Source organism: Pristiophorus japonicus, unplaced genomic scaffold, assembly GCF_044704955.1.
Source record: "Pristiophorus japonicus isolate sPriJap1 unplaced genomic scaffold, sPriJap1.hap1 HAP1_SCAFFOLD_1038, whole genome shotgun sequence".
Lineage (NCBI taxonomy): Eukaryota > Metazoa > Chordata > Chondrichthyes > Pristiophoridae > Pristiophorus > Pristiophorus japonicus.
In genome coordinates this window covers 39,173-56,206 of record NW_027250689.1, presented here as the reverse complement: position 1 = coordinate 56,206, position 17,034 = coordinate 39,173, and the positions used below count along the sequence as shown (strand labels likewise).

Genomic DNA, 17,034 nt, shown 5'->3' with positions numbered 1-17,034 from the left:
TCTGTAACCTCCTACTGCCTCCACACCCCTACCTATCTCTGTAACCTCCTCCAGCCTCTACACCCCTCCCTATCTCTGTAACCTCCTCCAGCCCCTACACCCCTCCCTATCTGTGTAACCTCCTCCTGCCCCTACTCCCCTCCCTTTCTCTGTAACCTCCTCCAACCCCTACTCCCCTCCCTATCTCTGTAACCTCCTCCAGTCCCTACACCCCTCCCTATTTCTGTAACCTCCTCCAGCCCCTACACCCCTCCCTATCTCTGTAACCACCTCCAGCCCCTACACCCCTCCCTATGTCTGTAACCTCCTCCTGCCCCTACTCCCCTCCCTATCTCTGTAACCTCCTCCTGCCCCTACTCCCCTCCCTATCTCTGTAACCTCCTCCAGCCCCTACACCCCTCCCTATCTCTGTAACCTCCTCCAGCCCCTACACCCCTCCCTATCTCTGTAACCTCCTCCAGCCCCTACACCCCTCCCTATGTCTGTAACCTCCTCCTGCCCCTACTCCCCTCCCTATCTCTGTAACCTCCTCCTGCCCCTACTCCCCTCCCTATCTCTGTAACCTCCACCAGCCTCTACACCCTCTCCCTATCTCTGTAACCTCCTCCAGCCTCTACACCCCTCCGAGATCTCTGCGCTCCTCCAATTCTGGCCTCTTGCGTATCCCCCGATTCCCATTGCTCCACCATCGGTGGCCGTGCCCACAGCTGCCTGGGCCGCTAAGCTCTGGAACTCCCTCCCTAATCCTCTCCGCCCTTCTCTCTCCCCCTGTACAACGCTGCTGAAAACCTCCCCCTTTGTTTGTGGTCACCTCTCTTAACGTCTCCGTGTGTGGCTTGGCCTGTGTCCTGGGGCCCCGATCCCGTCGCTCCGCGATCTCTCGCCTCTCCTGGCTGCCCGACCTCGCTGGGCCTGCTGTGCCTGCGTCGCCCGCCAACCAGCGACCTGGGCCTCGGTGATGTCCAGCTCAGTCACCCGCTTCACACAGCCGTCGCTGCCCTGTCCCCGCCTCCCGCTGTCCCCCTGTAGGAGGAGAGGCGTGAGTTCGGGGCCCAGGCCAGCCCAGGGCCCCAGGGCCCAGCCCACACACTGCGCGATGTGCGTGTGAGCGCGCACTGGGCCCGTGCAGCAGAGCTGGTCTCCAGACGTCCTGGTTAACCCTCGCCCCTGGACCACGACCCGGCTCGGTCAAGCCCCGTGTGGTGGCTGGTGTGCAACGGGTCACCCCCACTTAAAAAAAAACCACCCCCAGGCATCTCAGGAGGTAGCTCGGGATCTGGAATATTCGGTCCTTCATTGAAACACCCGTCAACTTGTCCCTTTTTGGCATGGAAGCCAACCCTCGCTTCGAGGGACCGCCTCCGATGATGATTGACATACCACGGTGTGGAAATGTTTGGTCTGATTGGGCCCAGAAATCGTGGGCGCCCCGGGTCGGGGTACGGAGCGGGCTACGGAACCCGACCCGTCACGTGCTGAAAACCGGCTTTTCCCGGTCTGTCAAGTCTCCGGCCTGTGAGATCCCGCGCGTCTCGGCAGCGAGGGACTTTGCCCAGGCCACGGTTGTGGGAGTCGCCCGTACCTTGCCCGGCGGGACACCCTGAAAAACCCTCGCGCCTGATTAAAAAACAGGCTCGTCGCCAACTGTTGCAGGCGCGGGAGTCTCGAAACCCCCCTCTCCAAACATTGTGAAATGAATTGAACGCACTGCGGTAAATTTATTTCAAACCATAATTAAGAAAACGTTTTAAAAACTGGGAATTTTTTTCTCTCGCTGACATTTATTAACTTTATATTTCAATTAATTTTAATGATGTGAGCTGTGTTTTTTTTTATATTATAATTGGTGCTATTGTTTTGGTTTTTTTTTTTCCTCAATGAGAACTCGTAGATACGGAGGTCCCACTGAACATAAGAACATGAGAAATAGGAGCAGGAGCCGGCCATTCGGCCCCTCGAGCCTGTTCCGCCATTCAATATGATCATGGCTGATCTGATCATGGACTCAGCTCCACTTCCCCGCCCGCTCCCCATAACCCTTCACTCCCTTATCGCCCAAAAATCTGTCTATCTCCACCTTAAATATATTCAATGTCCCAGCCTCCACAGCTCTCTGGGGCAGAGAATTCCACAGATTTACAACCCTCTGAGAGAAGAAATTCCTCCTCATCTCAGTTTTAAATGGGCGGCCCCTTATTCTAAGACCATGCCCCCTAGTTCTAGTCTCCCCCATCAGTGGGAACATCCTCTCTGCATCCACCTTGTCGAGCCCCCTCATAATCTGATACGTTTCCATAAGATCGCCTCTCATTCTTCTGAATTCCAATGAGTAGAGACCCCAACCTCCTCAACCTTTCCTCATAAGTCAACCCCCTCATCTCTTTTTGCTATTAATGGAGAACGCTGTACCTGATTGGTTGAGCAGTGAGACTGCACCTTCTGGGTGGGAACCTGGAGGTTGGGAGCGCGCTTTGCAACGCGGGAAGAGAAGGCCTCCCCAGCGGAATTTCAGGCCCACTGTGTTCACAGCACAGAGACAGGCCACCCGGCCCCACAGCTCCGTGCCGGGGTTTATGCTCCACACCAGCCCCCTCCGAGCCCGCTCCATCTCACCCCGCCAACAGATCCTTCTGTTCCTTTCTCCCTCGTGTGTTTCTCCAGCTTCCCCGCAAATCCATCTCTGCTGTTCCCCTCGACCCCTCCCCCTGTGGCAGCGAGTCCCACATTCTCACCGCTCTCTGGGTAAAGAGGCTTCTCCTGAATTCCCCATTGGATTTATCAGTGACTATCTCATATTGATGGTCCCTAATTCTGGTCCCCCCAACAAGTACAAACATAGTCTGCATGTCTACCCGATCGAACCCTCTTCATAATCTTAAATACATCTATCAGGTCACCCCCTCAACCTTCGCTCTTCGAGAGAACAGAGACCCAGCCTGCCCATCCTGTCCCGATAGGTAGAAGCTCTCAGTTCTGGTCCAATCCTGGTAAATCTAATTTGTACCTTCTCCACTGACTCAATATCCTTTTTATAATATGGAGACCAGAACTGTGCACAGTGCTCCAAGTGTGGTCTCACCAGACCAGAACTGTGCACAGTGCTCCAAGTGTGGTCTAACCAGACCAGAACTGTGCACAGTGCTCCAAGTGTGGTCTAACCAGACCAGAACTGTGCACAGTGCTCCAAGTGTGGTCTAACCAGACCAGAACTGTGCACAGTGTTCCAAGTGTGGTCTAACCAGACCAGAACTGTGCACAGTGCTCCAAGTGTGGTCCAACCAGACCAGAAATGTGCACAGTGCTCCAAGTGTGGTCCAACCAGACCAGAACTGTACACAGGGCTCCAAGTGTGGTCCAACCAGACCAGAACTGTGCACAGTACTCCAAGTGTGGTCTAACCAGACCAGAACTGTGCACAGTGCTCCAAGTGTGGTCTAACCAGACCAGAACTGTGCACAGTGCTCCAAGTGTGGTCTAACCAGACCAGAACTGTACGCAGTGCTCCAAGTGTGGTCCAACCAGACCAGAACTGTACACAGGGCTCCAAGTGTGGTCCAACCAGACCAGAACTGTGCACAGTGCTCCAAGTGTGGTCCAACCAGACCAGAACTGTGCACAGTGCTCCAAGTGTGGTCTAACCAGACCAGAACTGTGCACAATGCTCCAAGTGTGGTCTAACCAGACCAGAACTGTGCACAGTGCTCCAAATGTGGTCTAACCAGACCAGAACTGTGCACAGTGCTCCAAGTGTGGTCTAACCAGACCAGAACTGTGCACAGTGCTCCAAGTGTGGTCTAACCAGACCAGAAATGTGCACAGTGCTCCAAGTGTGGTCTATCCTCTGACGTGTCTGTTTTACTATTTTAAAGGCAAGTGGTGTCTCACTGTCTTTCACCCCCTCCTTCCTATTTAGGTTACAACTCAGGTGGAAACATTCAAGGAGGTGAATTCTATCCCGTGGATTGCAGGGGGAGCAGTGGGTGGCTTACTCCTGTTGGGTTTGGTAGCATTGGTTCTATACAAGGTGGGTGATTGTATTTATAAACTAACTGAAATATTCATCCTCCTTAACTCTCCTGCACCACACTGATTGACCTGCCGATCACTGCAATGTCGGGTCTGATCGGACACTGAGCTAGATGATCATAGGTTGGCGGGACTTGGAAATCAGAAGTAAATTCTCTACTCCAGCTCCCTCAAAGTGTCACTCAGTAACCCCTCTCCCCCAGCACCCTGTGTTACTGACTGTATCTGTACTGATGTTAATCCAGCTCCCTCAAAGTGTCACTCAGTAACCCCTCTCCCCCAGCACCCTGTGTTACTGACTGTATCTGTACTGATGTTAATCCAGCTCCCTCACACTGTCACTCAGTAACCCCTCTCCCTCAGCACCCTGTGTTACTGACTGTATCTGTACTGATGTTAATCCAGCTCCCTCAAAGTGTCACTCAGTAACCCCTCTCCCCCAGCACCCTGTGTTACTGACTGTATCTGTACTGATGTTAATCCAGCTCCCTCACACTGTCACTCAGTAACCCCTCTCCCCCAGCGCCCTGTGTTACTGACTGTATCTGTACTGATGTTAATCCAGCTCCCTCACACTGTCACTCAGTAACCCCTCTCCCCCAGCGTCCTGTGTTACTGACTGTATCTGTACTGATGTTAATCCAACTCCCTCAAACTGTCACTCAGTAACCCCTCTCCCCCAGCGCCCTGTGTTACTGACTGTATCTGTACTGATGTTAATCCAGCTCACTCACACTGTCACTCAGTAACCCCACTCCCCCAGTGCCCTGTGTTACTGACTGTATCTGTACTGATGTTAATCCAGCTCCCTCACACTGTCACTCAGTAACCCCTCTCCCCCAGCAGCCTGTGTTACTGACTGTATCTGTACTGATGTTAATCCAGCTCCCTCACACTGTTACTCAGTAACCCCTCTCCCCCAGCACCCTGTGTTACTGACTGTATCTGTACTGATGTTAATCCAGCTCCCTCACACTGTCACTCAGTAACCCCTCTCCCCCAGCGCCCTGTGTTACTGACTGTATCTGTACTGATGTTAATCCAGCTCCCTCACACTGTCACTCAGTAACCCCTCTCCCCCAGCGCCCTGTGTTACTGACTGTATCTGTACTGATGTTAATCCAGCTCCCTCACACTGTCACTCAGTAACCCCTCTCTCCCAGCGTCCTGTGTTACTGACTGTATCTGTACTGATGTTAATCCAGCTCCCTCACACTGTCGCTCAGTAACCCCTCTCCCCCAGCACTCTGTGTTACTGACTGTATCTGTACTGATGTTAATCCAGCTCCCTCACACTGTCACTCAGTAACCCCTCTCCCCCAGCACCCTGTGTTACTGACTGTATCTGTACTAATGTTAATCCAGCTCCCTCACACTGTCACTCAGTAACCCCTCTCCCCCAGCACCCTGTGTTACTGATTGTATCTCCACTGATGTTAATCCAGGTCACTCACACTGTCACTCAGTAACCCCTCTCCCCCAGCACCCTGTGTTACTGACTGTATCTGTACTGATGTTAATCCAGCTCCCTCACACTGTCACTCAGTAACCCCTCTCCCCCAGCACCCTGTGTTACTGACTGTATCTGTACTGATGTTAATCCAGCTCCCTCACACTGTCACTCTGTAACCCCTCTCCCCAGCACCCTGTGTTACTGACTGTATCTCTACTGCTGTTAATCCAGCTCCCTCACACTGTCACTCAGTAACCCCTCTCCCCCAGCGCCCTGTGTTACTGACTGTATCTGTACTGATGTTAATCCAGCTCCCTCACACTGTCACTCAGTAACCCCTCTCCCCCAGCACCCTGTGTTACTGACTGTATCTGTACTGATGTTAATCCAGCTCCCTCACACTGTCACTCAGTAACCCCTCTCCCCCAGCACCCTGTGTTACTGACTGCATGTGTACTGATGTTAATCTCCCTCACACTGTCACTCAGTAACCCCTCTCCCCCAGCACCCTTTGTTACTGACTGTACCTGTACTGATGTTAATCCAGCTCCCTCACACTTCACTCAGTAACCCCTCTCCCCCAGCGCCCTGTGTTACTGACTGTATCTGTACTGATGTTAATCCAGCTCCCTCACACTGTCACTCAGTAACCCCTCTCCCCCAGCACCCTGTGTTACTGACTGTATCTCTTCTGATGTTAATCCAGCTCCCTCACACTGTCACTCTGTAACCCCTCTCCCCAGCACCCCGTGTTACTGACTGTATCTGTACTGATGTTAATCCAGCTCCCTCACACTGTCACTCAGTAACCCCTCTCCCCCAGCACCCTGTGTTACTGACTGTATCTGTACTGATGTTAATCCAGCTCCCTCACACTGTCACTCAGTAACCCCTCTCCCCCAGCACCCTGTGTTACTGACTGTATCTCTACTGATGTTAATCCAGCTCCCTCACACTGTCACTCAGTAACCCCTCTCCCCAGCGCCCTGTGTTACTGACTGTATCTGTACTGATGTTAATCCAGCTCCCTCACACTGTCACTCAGTAACCCCTCTCCCCCAGCACCCTGTGTTACTGACTGTATCTGTACTGATGTTAATCCATTACCCTCACACTGTCACTCAGTAACCCCTCTCCCCCAGCGCCCTGTGTTACTGACTGTATCTGTACTGATGTTAATCCAGCTCCCTCACACTGTCACTCAGTAACCCCTCTCCCCCAGCGCCCTGTGTTACTGACTGTATCTGTACTGATGATAATTCAGCTCCCTCACACTGTCACTCAGTAACCCCTCTCCCCCAGCGCCCTGTGTTACTGACTGTATCTGTACTGATGATAATTCAGCTCCCTCACACTGTCACTCAGTAACCCCTCTCCCCCAGCACCCTGTGTTACTGACTGTATCTGTACTGATGTTAATCCAGCTCCCTCACACTGTCACTCAGTAACCCCTCTCCCCCAGCACCCTGTGTTACTGACTGTATCTGTACTGATGATAATCCAGCTCCCTCACACTGTCCCTCAGTAACCCCTCTCCCCCAGCACACTGTGTTACTGACTGTATCTCTACTGATGTTAATCCAGCTCCCTCACACTGTCACTCAGTAACCCCTCTCCCCCAGCACCCTGTGTTACTGACTGTACCTGTACTGATGTTAATCCAGCTCCCTCACACTGTCACTCAGTAACCCCTCTCCCCCAGCACCCTGTGTTACTGACTGTATCTGTACTGATGTTAATCCAGCTCCCTCACACTGTCACTCAGTAACCCCTCTCCCCCAGCACCCTGTGTTACTGACTGTATCTGTACTGATGTTAATCCAGCTCCCTCACACTGTCACTCAGTAACCCCTCTCCCCCAGCACCCTGTGTTACTGACTGTATCTGTACTGATGTTAATCCAGCTCCTTCACACTGTCACTCAGTAACCCCTCTCCCCCAGCACCCTGTGTTACTGACTGTATCTGTATTGATAATCCAGCTCCCTCACACTGTCACTCAGTCAACCCTCTCCCCCAGCACCCTGTGTTACTGACTGTATCTCTTCTGATGTTAATCCAGCTCCCTCACACTGTCACTCAGTAACCCCTCTCCCCCAGCGCCCTGTGTTACTGACTGTATCTCTACTGATGTTAATCCAGCTCCCTCGCACTGTCACTCAGTAACCCCTCTCCCCCAGCGTCGTGTGTTACTGACTGTATCTGTACTGATGTTAATCCAGCTCCCTCACACTGTCACTCAGTAACCCCTCTCCCCCAGCACCCTGTGTTACTGACTGTATCTCTACTGATGTTAATCCAGCTCCCTCACACTGTCACTCAGTAACCCCTCTCCCCCAGCACCCTGTGTTACTGACTGTATCTGTACTGATGTTAATCCAGCTTCCTCACGCTGTCACTCAGTAACCAATCTCCCCCAGCGTCCTGTGTTGCTGACTGTATCTGTACTGATGTTAATCCAGCTCCCTCACACTGTCACTCAGTAACCCCTCTCCCCCAGCGCCCTGTGTTACTGACTGTATCTGTACTGATGTTAATCCAGCTCCCTCACACTGTCACTCAGTAACCCCTCTCCCCCAGCACCCTGTGTTACTGACTGTATCTGTACTGATGTTAATCCAGCTCCCTCACACTGTCACTCAGTAACCCCTCTCCCCCAGCGCCCTGTGTTACTGACTGTATCTCTACTGATGTTAATCCAGCTCCCTCACACTGTCACTCAGTAACCCCTCTCCCCAGCACCCTGTGTTACTGACTGTATCTGTACTGATGTTAATCCAGCTCCCTCACACTGTCACTCAGTAACCCCTCTCCCCGAGCACCCTGTGTTACTGACTGTATCTGTACTGATGTTAATCCAGCTCCCTCACACTGTCACTCAGTAACCCCTCTCCCCCAGCGTCCTGTGTTGCTGACTGTATCTGTACTGATGTTAATCCAGCTCCCTCACACTGTCACTCAGTAACCCCTCTCCCCCAGCGCCCTGTGTTACTGACTGTATCTGTACTGATGTTAATCCAGCTCCCTCACACTGTCACTCAGTAACCCCTCTCCCCCAGCACCCTGTGTTACTGACTGTATCTGTACTGATGTTAATCCAGCTCCCTCACACTGTCACTCAGTAACCCCTCTCCCCCAGCGCCCTGTGTTACTGACTGTATCTCTACTGATGTTAATCCAGCTCCCTCACACTGTCACTCAGTAACCCCTCTCCCCAGCACCCTGTGTTACTGACTGTATCTGTACTGATGTTAATCCAGCTCCCTCACACTGTCACTCAGTAACCCCTCTCCCCCAGCACCCTGTGTTACTGACTGTATCTGTACTGATGTTAATCCAGCTCCCTCACACTGTCACTCAGTAACCCCTCTCCCCCAACGCCCTGTGTTACTGACTGTATCTGTACTGATGTTAATCCAGCTCCCTCACACTGTCACTCAGTAACCCCTCTCCCCCAGCGCCCTGTGTTACTGACTGTATCTGTACTGATGATAATTCAGCTCCCTCACACTGTCACTCAGTAACCCCTCTCCCCCAGCACCCTGTGTTACTGACTGTATCTGTACTGATGTTAATCCAGCTCCCTCGCACTGTCACTCAGTAACCCCTCTCCCCCAGCACCCTGTGTTACTGACTGTATCTGTACTGATGTTAATCCAGCTCCCTCACACTGTCACTCAGTAACCCCTCTCCCCCAGCACCCTGTGATACTGACTGTATCTCTACTGATGTTAATCCAGGTCACTCACACTGTCACTCAGTAACCCCTCTCCCCCAGCGCCCTGTGTTACTGGCTGTATCTATACTGATGTTAATCCAGGTCACTCACACTGACACTCAGTAACCCATCTCCCCCAGCGCCCTGTGTTACTGACTGTATCTATACTGATGTTAATCCAGCTCCCTCACACTGTCACTCAGTAACCCCTCTCCCCCAGCGTCCTGTGTTACTGACTGTATCTGTACTGATGTTAATCCAGCTCCCTCACACTGTCACTCAGTAACCCCTCTCCCCCAGCACCCTGTGTTACTGACTGTATCTGTACTGATGTTAATCCAGCTCCCTCACACTGTCACTCAGTAACCCCTCTCCCCCAGCACCCTGTGTTACTGACTGTATCTGTACTGATGATAATCCAGCTCCCTCACACTGTCCCTCAGTAACCCCTCTCCCCCAGCACCCTGTGTTACTGACTGTATCTGTACTGATGTTAATCCAGCTCCCTCACACTGTCACTCAGTAACCCCTCTCCCCCAGCACCCTGTGTTACTGACTGTACCTGTACTGATGTTAATCCAGCTCCCTCACACTGTCACTCAGTAACCCCTCTCCCCCAGCGCCCTGTGTTACTGACTGTATCTGTACTGATGTTAATCCAGCTCCCTCACACTGTCACTCAGTAACCCCTCTCCCCCAGCACCCTGTGTTACTGACTGTATCTGTACTGATGTTAATCCAGCTCCCTCACACTGTCACTCAGTAACCCCTCTCCCCCAGCACCCTGTGTTACTGACTGTATCTGTACTGATGTTAATCCAGCTCCCTCACACTGTCACTCAGTAACCCCTCTCCCCCAGCACCCTGTGTTACTGACTGTATCTGTATTGATAATCCAGCTCCCTCACACTGTCACTCAGTCACCCCTCTCCCCCAGCACCCTGTGTTACTGACTGTATCTCTTCAGATGTTAATCCAGCTCCCTCACACTGTCACTCAGTAACCCCTCTCCCCCAGCGCCCTGTGTTACTGACTGTATCTCTACTGATGTTAATCCAGCTCCCTCGCACTGTCACTCAGTAACCCCTCTCCCCCAGCGTCGTTTGTTACTGACTGTATCTGTACTGATGTTAATCCAGCTCCCTCACACTGTCACTCAGTAACCCCTCTCCCCCAGCACCCTGTGTTACTGACTGTATCTGTACTGATGTTAATCCAGCTCCCTCACACTGTCACTCAGTAACCCCTCTCCCCCAGCACCCTGTGTTACTGACTGTATCTGTACTGATGTTAATCCGGCTCCCTCACACTGTCACTCAGTAACCCCTCTCCCCCAGCACCCTGTGTTACTGACTGTATCTGTACTGATGTTAATCCAGCTCCCTCACACTGTCACTCAGTAACCCCTCTCCCCCAGCGCCCTGTGTTATTGACTGTATCTGTACTGATGTTAATCCAGCTCCCTCACACTGTCACTCAGTAACCCCTCTCCCCAGCACCCTGTGTTACTGACTGTATCTCTACTGATGTTAATCCAGCTCCCTCACACTGTCACTCAGTAACCCCTCTCCCCCAGCACCCTGTGTTACTGACTGTATCTGTACTGATGTTAATCCAGCTTCCTCACACTGTCACTCAGTAACCCCTCTCCCCCAGCGTCCTGTGTTGCTGACTGTATCTGTACTGATGTTAATCCAGCTCCCTCACACTGTCACTCAGTAACCCCTCTCCCCCAGCGCCCTGTGTTACTGACTGTATCTGTACTGATGTTAATCCAGCTCCCTCACGCTGTCACTCAGTAACCCCTCTCCCCCAGCACCCTGTGTTACTGACTGTATCTGTACTGATGTTAATCCAGCTCACTCACACTGTCACTCAATAACCCCTCTCCCCCAGCACTCTGCGTTACTGACTGTATCTGTACTGATGTTAATCCAGCTCCCTCACACTGTCACTCAGTAACCCCTCTCCCCCAGCATCCTGTGTTACTGACTGTATCTGTACTGATGATAATTCAGCTCCCTCACACTGTCACTCAGTAACCCCTCTCCCCCAGCACCCTGTGTTACTGACTGTATCTGTACTGATGTTAATCCAGCTCCCTCACACTGTCACTCAGTAACCCCTCTCCCCCAGCGCCCTGTGTAACTGACTGTATCTCTACTGATGTTAATCCAGGTCACTCACACTGACACTCAGTAACCCCTCTCCCCCAGCGCCCTGTGTTACTGACTGTATCTGTACTGATGTTAATCCAGCTCCCTCACACTGTCACTCAGTAACCCCTCTCCCCCAGCGCCCTGTGTTACTGACTGTATCTATACTGATGTTAATCCAGCTCCCTCACACTGTCACTCAGTAACCCCTCTCCCCCAGCGCCCTGTGTTACTGACTGTATCTGTACTGATGTTAATCCAGCTCCCTCACACTGTCACTCAGTAACCCCTCTCCCCCAGCGCCCTGTTTTACTGACTGTACCTGTACTGATGTTAATCCAGCTCCCTCACACTGTCACTCAGTAACCCCTCTCCCCCAGCGTCCTATGTTACTGACTGTATCTCTACTGATGTTAATCCAGCTCCCTCACACTGTCACTCAGTAACCCCTCTCCCCCAGCGCCCTGTGTTACTGACTGTATCTGTACTGATGTTAATCCAGCTGCCTCACACTGTCACTCAGTAACCCCTCTCCCCCAGCACCCTGTGTTACTGACTGTATCTGTACTGATGTTAATCCAGCTCCCTCACACTGTCACTCAATAACCCCTCTCCCCCAGCACCCTGTGTTACTGACTGTATCTGTACTGATGTTAATCCAGCTCCCTCACACTGTCACTCAGTAACCCCTCTCCCCCAGCACCCTGTGTTACTGACTGTATCTGTACTGATGTTAATCCAGCTCCCTCACACTGTCACTCAGTAACCCCTCTCCCCCAGCGCCCTGTGTTGCTGACTGTATCTGTACTGATGTTAATCCAGCTCCCTCACACTGTCACTCAGTAACCCCTCTCCCCCAGCACCCTGTGTTACTGACTGTATCTGTACTGATGTTAATCCAGCTCCCTCACACTGTCACTCAGTAACCCCTCTCCCCAGCGCCCTGTGTTACTGACTGTATCTGTACTGATGTTCATCCAGCTCCCTCACACTGTCACTCAGTAACCCCTCTCCCCCAGCACCCTGTGTTACTGACTGTATCTCTACTGATGTTAATCCAGCTCCCTCACACTGTCACTCAGTAACCCCTCTCCCCCAGCGTCCTGTGTTACTGACTGTATCTGTACTGATGTTAATCCAGCTCCCTCACACTGTCACTCAGTAACCCCTCTCCCCCAGCGCCCTGTGTTACTGACTGTATCTCTACTGATGTTAATCCAGCTCCCTCACACTGTCACTCAGTAACCCCTCTCCCCCAGCGCCCTGTGTTACTGACTGTATCAGTACTGATGTTAATCCAGCTCCCTCACACTGTCACTCAGTAACCCCTCTCCCCCAGCGCCCTGTGTTACTGACTGTATCTGTACTGATGTTAATCCAGCTCCCTCACACTGTCACTCAGTCACCCCTCTCCCCCAGCGCCCTGTGTTACTGACTGTATCTGTACTGATGTTAATCCAGCTCCCTCACACTGTCACTCAGTAACCCCTCTCCCCCAGCACCCTGTGTTACTGACTGTATCTGTACTGATGTTAATCCAGCTCCCTCACACTGTCACTCAGTAACCCCTCTCCCCCAGCGTCCTGTGTTACTGACTGTATCTGTACTGATGTTAATCCAGCTCCCTCACACTGTCACTCAGTAACCCCTCTCCCCCAGCGCCCTGTGTTATTGACTGTATCTGTACTGATGTTAATCCAGCTCCCTCACACTGTCACTCAGTAACCCCTCTCCCCAGCACCCTGTGTTACTGACTGTATCTCTACTGATGTTAATCCAGCTCCCTCACACTGTCACTCAGTAACCCCTCTCCCCCAGCACCCTGTGTTACTGACTGTATCTGTACTGATGTTAATCCAGCTTCCTCACACTGTCACTCAGTAACCCCTCTCCCCCAGCGTCCTGTGTTGCTGACTGTATCTGTACTGATGTTAATCCAGCTCCCTCACACTGTCACTCAGTAACCCCTCTCCCCCAGCGCCCTGTGTTACTGACTGTATCTGTACTGATGTTAATCCAGCTCCCTCACGCTGTCACTCAGTAACCCCTCTCCCCCAGCACCCTGTGTTACTGACTGTATCTGTACTGATGTTAATCCAGCTCACTCACACTGTCACTCAATAACCCCTCTCCCCCAGCACTCTGCGTTACTGACTGTATCTGTACTGATGTTAATCCAGCTCCCTCACACTGTCACTCAGTAACCCCTCTCCCCCAGCATCCTGTGTTACTGACTGTATCTGTACTGATGATAATTCAGCTCCCTCACACTGTCACTCAGTAACCCCTCTCCCCCAGCACCCTGTGTTACTGACTGTATCTGTACTGATGTTAATCCAGCTCCCTCACACTGTCACTCAGTAACCCCTCTCCCCCAGCGCCCTGTGTAACTGACTGTATCTCTACTGATGTTAATCCAGGTCACTCACACTGACACTCAGTAACCCCTCTCCCCCAGCGCCCTGTGTTACTGACTGTATCTGTACTGATGTTAATCCAGCTCCCTCACACTGTCACTCAGTAACCCCTCTCCCCCAGCGCCCTGTGTTACTGACTGTATCTATACTGATGTTAATCCAGCTCCCTCACACTGTCACTCAGTAACCCCTCTCCCCCAGCGCCCTGTGTTACTGACTGTATCTGTACTGATGTTAATCCAGCTCCCTCACACTGTCACTCAGTAACCCCTCTCCCCCAGCGCCCTGTTTTACTGACTGTACCTGTACTGATGTTAATCCAGCTCCCTCACACTGTCACTCAGTAACCCCTCTCCCCCAGCGTCCTATGTTACTGACTGTATCTCTACTGATGTTAATCCAGCTCCCTCACACTGTCACTCAGTAACCCCTCTCCCCCAGCGCCCTGTGTTACTGACTGTATCTGTACTGATGTTAATCCAGCTGCCTCACACTGTCACTCAGTAACCCCTCTCCCCCAGCACCCTGTGTTACTGACTGTATCTGTACTGATGTTAATCCAGCTCCCTCACACTGTCACTCAATAACCCCTCTCCCCCAGCACCCTGTGTTACTGACTGTATCTGTACTGATGTTAATCCAGCTCCCTCACACTGTCACTCAGTAACCCCTCTCCCCCAGCACCCTGTGTTACTGACTGTATCTGTACTGATGTTAATCCAGCTCCCTCACACTGTCACTCAGTAACCCCTCTCCCCCAGCGCCCTGTGTTGCTGACTGTATCTGTACTGATGTTAATCCAGCTCCCTCACACTGTCACTCAGTAACCCCTCTCCCCCAGCACCCTGTGTTACTGACTGTATCTGTACTGATGTTAATCCAGCTCCCTCACACTGTCACTCAGTAACCCCTCTCCCCAGCGCCCTGTGTTACTGACTGTATCTGTACTGATGTTCATCCAGCTCCCTCACACTGTCACTCAGTAACCCCTCTCCCCCAGCACCCTGTGTTACTGACTGTATCTCTACTGATGTTAATCCAGCTCCCTCACACTGTCACTCAGTAACCCCTCTCCCCCAGCGTCCTGTGTTACTGACTGTATCTGTACTGATGTTAATCCAGCTCCCTCACACTGTCACTCAGTAACCCCTCTCCCCCAGCGCCCTGTGTTACTGACTGTATCTCTACTGATGTTAATCCAGCTCCCTCACACTGTCACTCAGTAACCCCTCTCCCCCAGCGCCCTGTGTTACTGACTGTATCAGTACTGATGTTAATCCAGCTCCCTCACACTGTCACTCAGTAACCCCTCTCCCCCAGCGCCCTGTGTTACTGACTGTATCTGTACTGATGTTAATCCAGCTCCCTCACACTGTCACTCAGTCACCCCTCTCCCCCAGCGCCCTGTGTTACTGACTGTATCTCTACTGATGTTAATCCAGCTCCCTCACACTGTCACTCAGTAACCCCTCTCCCCCAGCGTCCTGTGTTACTGACTGTATCTCCACTGATGTTAATCCAGCTCCCTCACACATCACTCAGTAACCCCTCTCCCTCAGCGCCCTGTGTTACTGACTGTATCTCTACTGATGTTAATCCAGCTCCCTCACACTGTCACTCAGTAACCCCTCTCCCCCAGCGCCCTGTGTTACTGACTGTATCTGTACTGATGTTAATCCAGCTCCCTCACACTGTCACTCAGTAACCCCTCTCCCCCAGCGCCCTGTGTTACTGACTGTATCTCTACTGCTGTTAATCCAGCTCCCTCACACTGTCACTCAGTAACCCCTCTCCTCCAGCACGCTGTGTTACTGACTGTATCTGTACTGATGTTAATCCAGCTCCCTCACACTGTCACTCAGTAACACCTCTCCCCCAGCACCCTGTGTTACTGACTGTATCTGTACTGATGTTAATCCAGCTCCCTCACACTGTCACTCAGTAACCCCTCTCCCCCAGCGCCCTGTGTTACTGACTGTATCTGTACTGATGTTAATCCAGCTCCCTCACACTGTCACTCAGTAACCCCTCTCCCCCAGCACCCTGTGTTACTGACTGTATCTGTACTGATGTTAATCCAGCTCCCTCACACTGTCACTCAGTAACCCCTCTCCCCCAGCACCCTGTGTTACTGACTGTATCTGTACTGATGTTAATCCAGCTCCCTCACACTGTCACTCAGTAATCCCTCTCCCCCAGCGCCCTGTGTTACTGACTGTATCTCTACTGCTGTTAATCCAGCTCCCTCACACTGTCACTCAGTAACCCCTCTCCCCCAGCACCCTGTGTTACTGACTGTATCTGTACTGATGTTAATCCAGCTCCCTCACACTGTCACTCAGTAACCCCTCTCCCCCAGCGTCCTGTGTTACTGACTGTATCTGTACTGATGTTAATCCAGCTCCCTCACACTGTCACTCAGTAACCCCTCTCCCCCAGCGTCCTGTGTTACTGACTGTATCTCTACTGATGTTAATCCAGCTCCCTCACACTGTCACTCAGTAACCCCTCTCCCCAGCGCCCTGTGTTACTGACTGTATCTGTACTGATGTTAATCCAGCTCCCTCACACTGTCACTCACTAACCCCTCTCCCCCAGCACCCTGTGTTACTGACTGTATCTGTACTGATGTTAATCCAGCTCCCTCACACTGTCACTCAGTAACCCCTCTCCCCCAGCGCCCTGTGTTACTGACTGTATCTGTACTGATGATAATTCAGCTCCCTCACACTGTCACTCAGTAACCCCTCTCCCCCAGCACCCTGTGTTACTGACTGTATCTGTACTGATGTTAATCCAGCTCCCTCGCACTGTCACTCAGTAACCCCTCTCCCCCAGCACCCTGTGTTACTGACTGTATCTGTACTGATGTTAATCCAGCTCCCTCACACTGTCACTCAGTAACCCCTCTCCCCCAGCACCCTGTGATACTGACTGTATCTCTACTGATGTTAATCCAGGTCACTCACACTGTCACTCAGTAACCCCTCTCCCCCAGCGCCCTGTGTTACTGGCTGTATCTATACTGATGTTAATCCAGGTCACTCACACTGACACTCAGTAACCCATCTCCCCCAGCGCCCTGTGTTACTGACTGTATCTATACTGATGTTAATCCAGCTCCCTCACACTGTCACTCAGTAACCCCTCTCCCCCAGCGTCCTGTGTTACTGACTGTATCTGTACTGATGTTAATCCAGCTCCCTCACACTGTCACTCAGTAACCCCTCTCCCCCAGCGTCCTGTGTTACTGACTGTATCTGTA

General features: G+C 52.1%; 1 protein-coding gene across 1 annotated transcript in view; it reads left to right on the top strand.

The window, feature by feature from the left end:
• The window catches only part of LOC139241317 (integrin alpha-M-like), a gene marked incomplete at its 5' end in the record, with an annotated part of 101,574 nt that overhangs the window by 66,146 nt on the left and 18,394 nt on the right, over positions 1-17,034 (top strand). Inside the window, one exon of the mRNA XM_070869946.1 lies at positions 3,914-4,024. Coding sequence (XP_070726047.1) covers positions 3,914-4,024 — 111 coding nt within the window. The remainder of the gene's footprint in view (positions 1-3,913; positions 4,025-17,034) is intronic.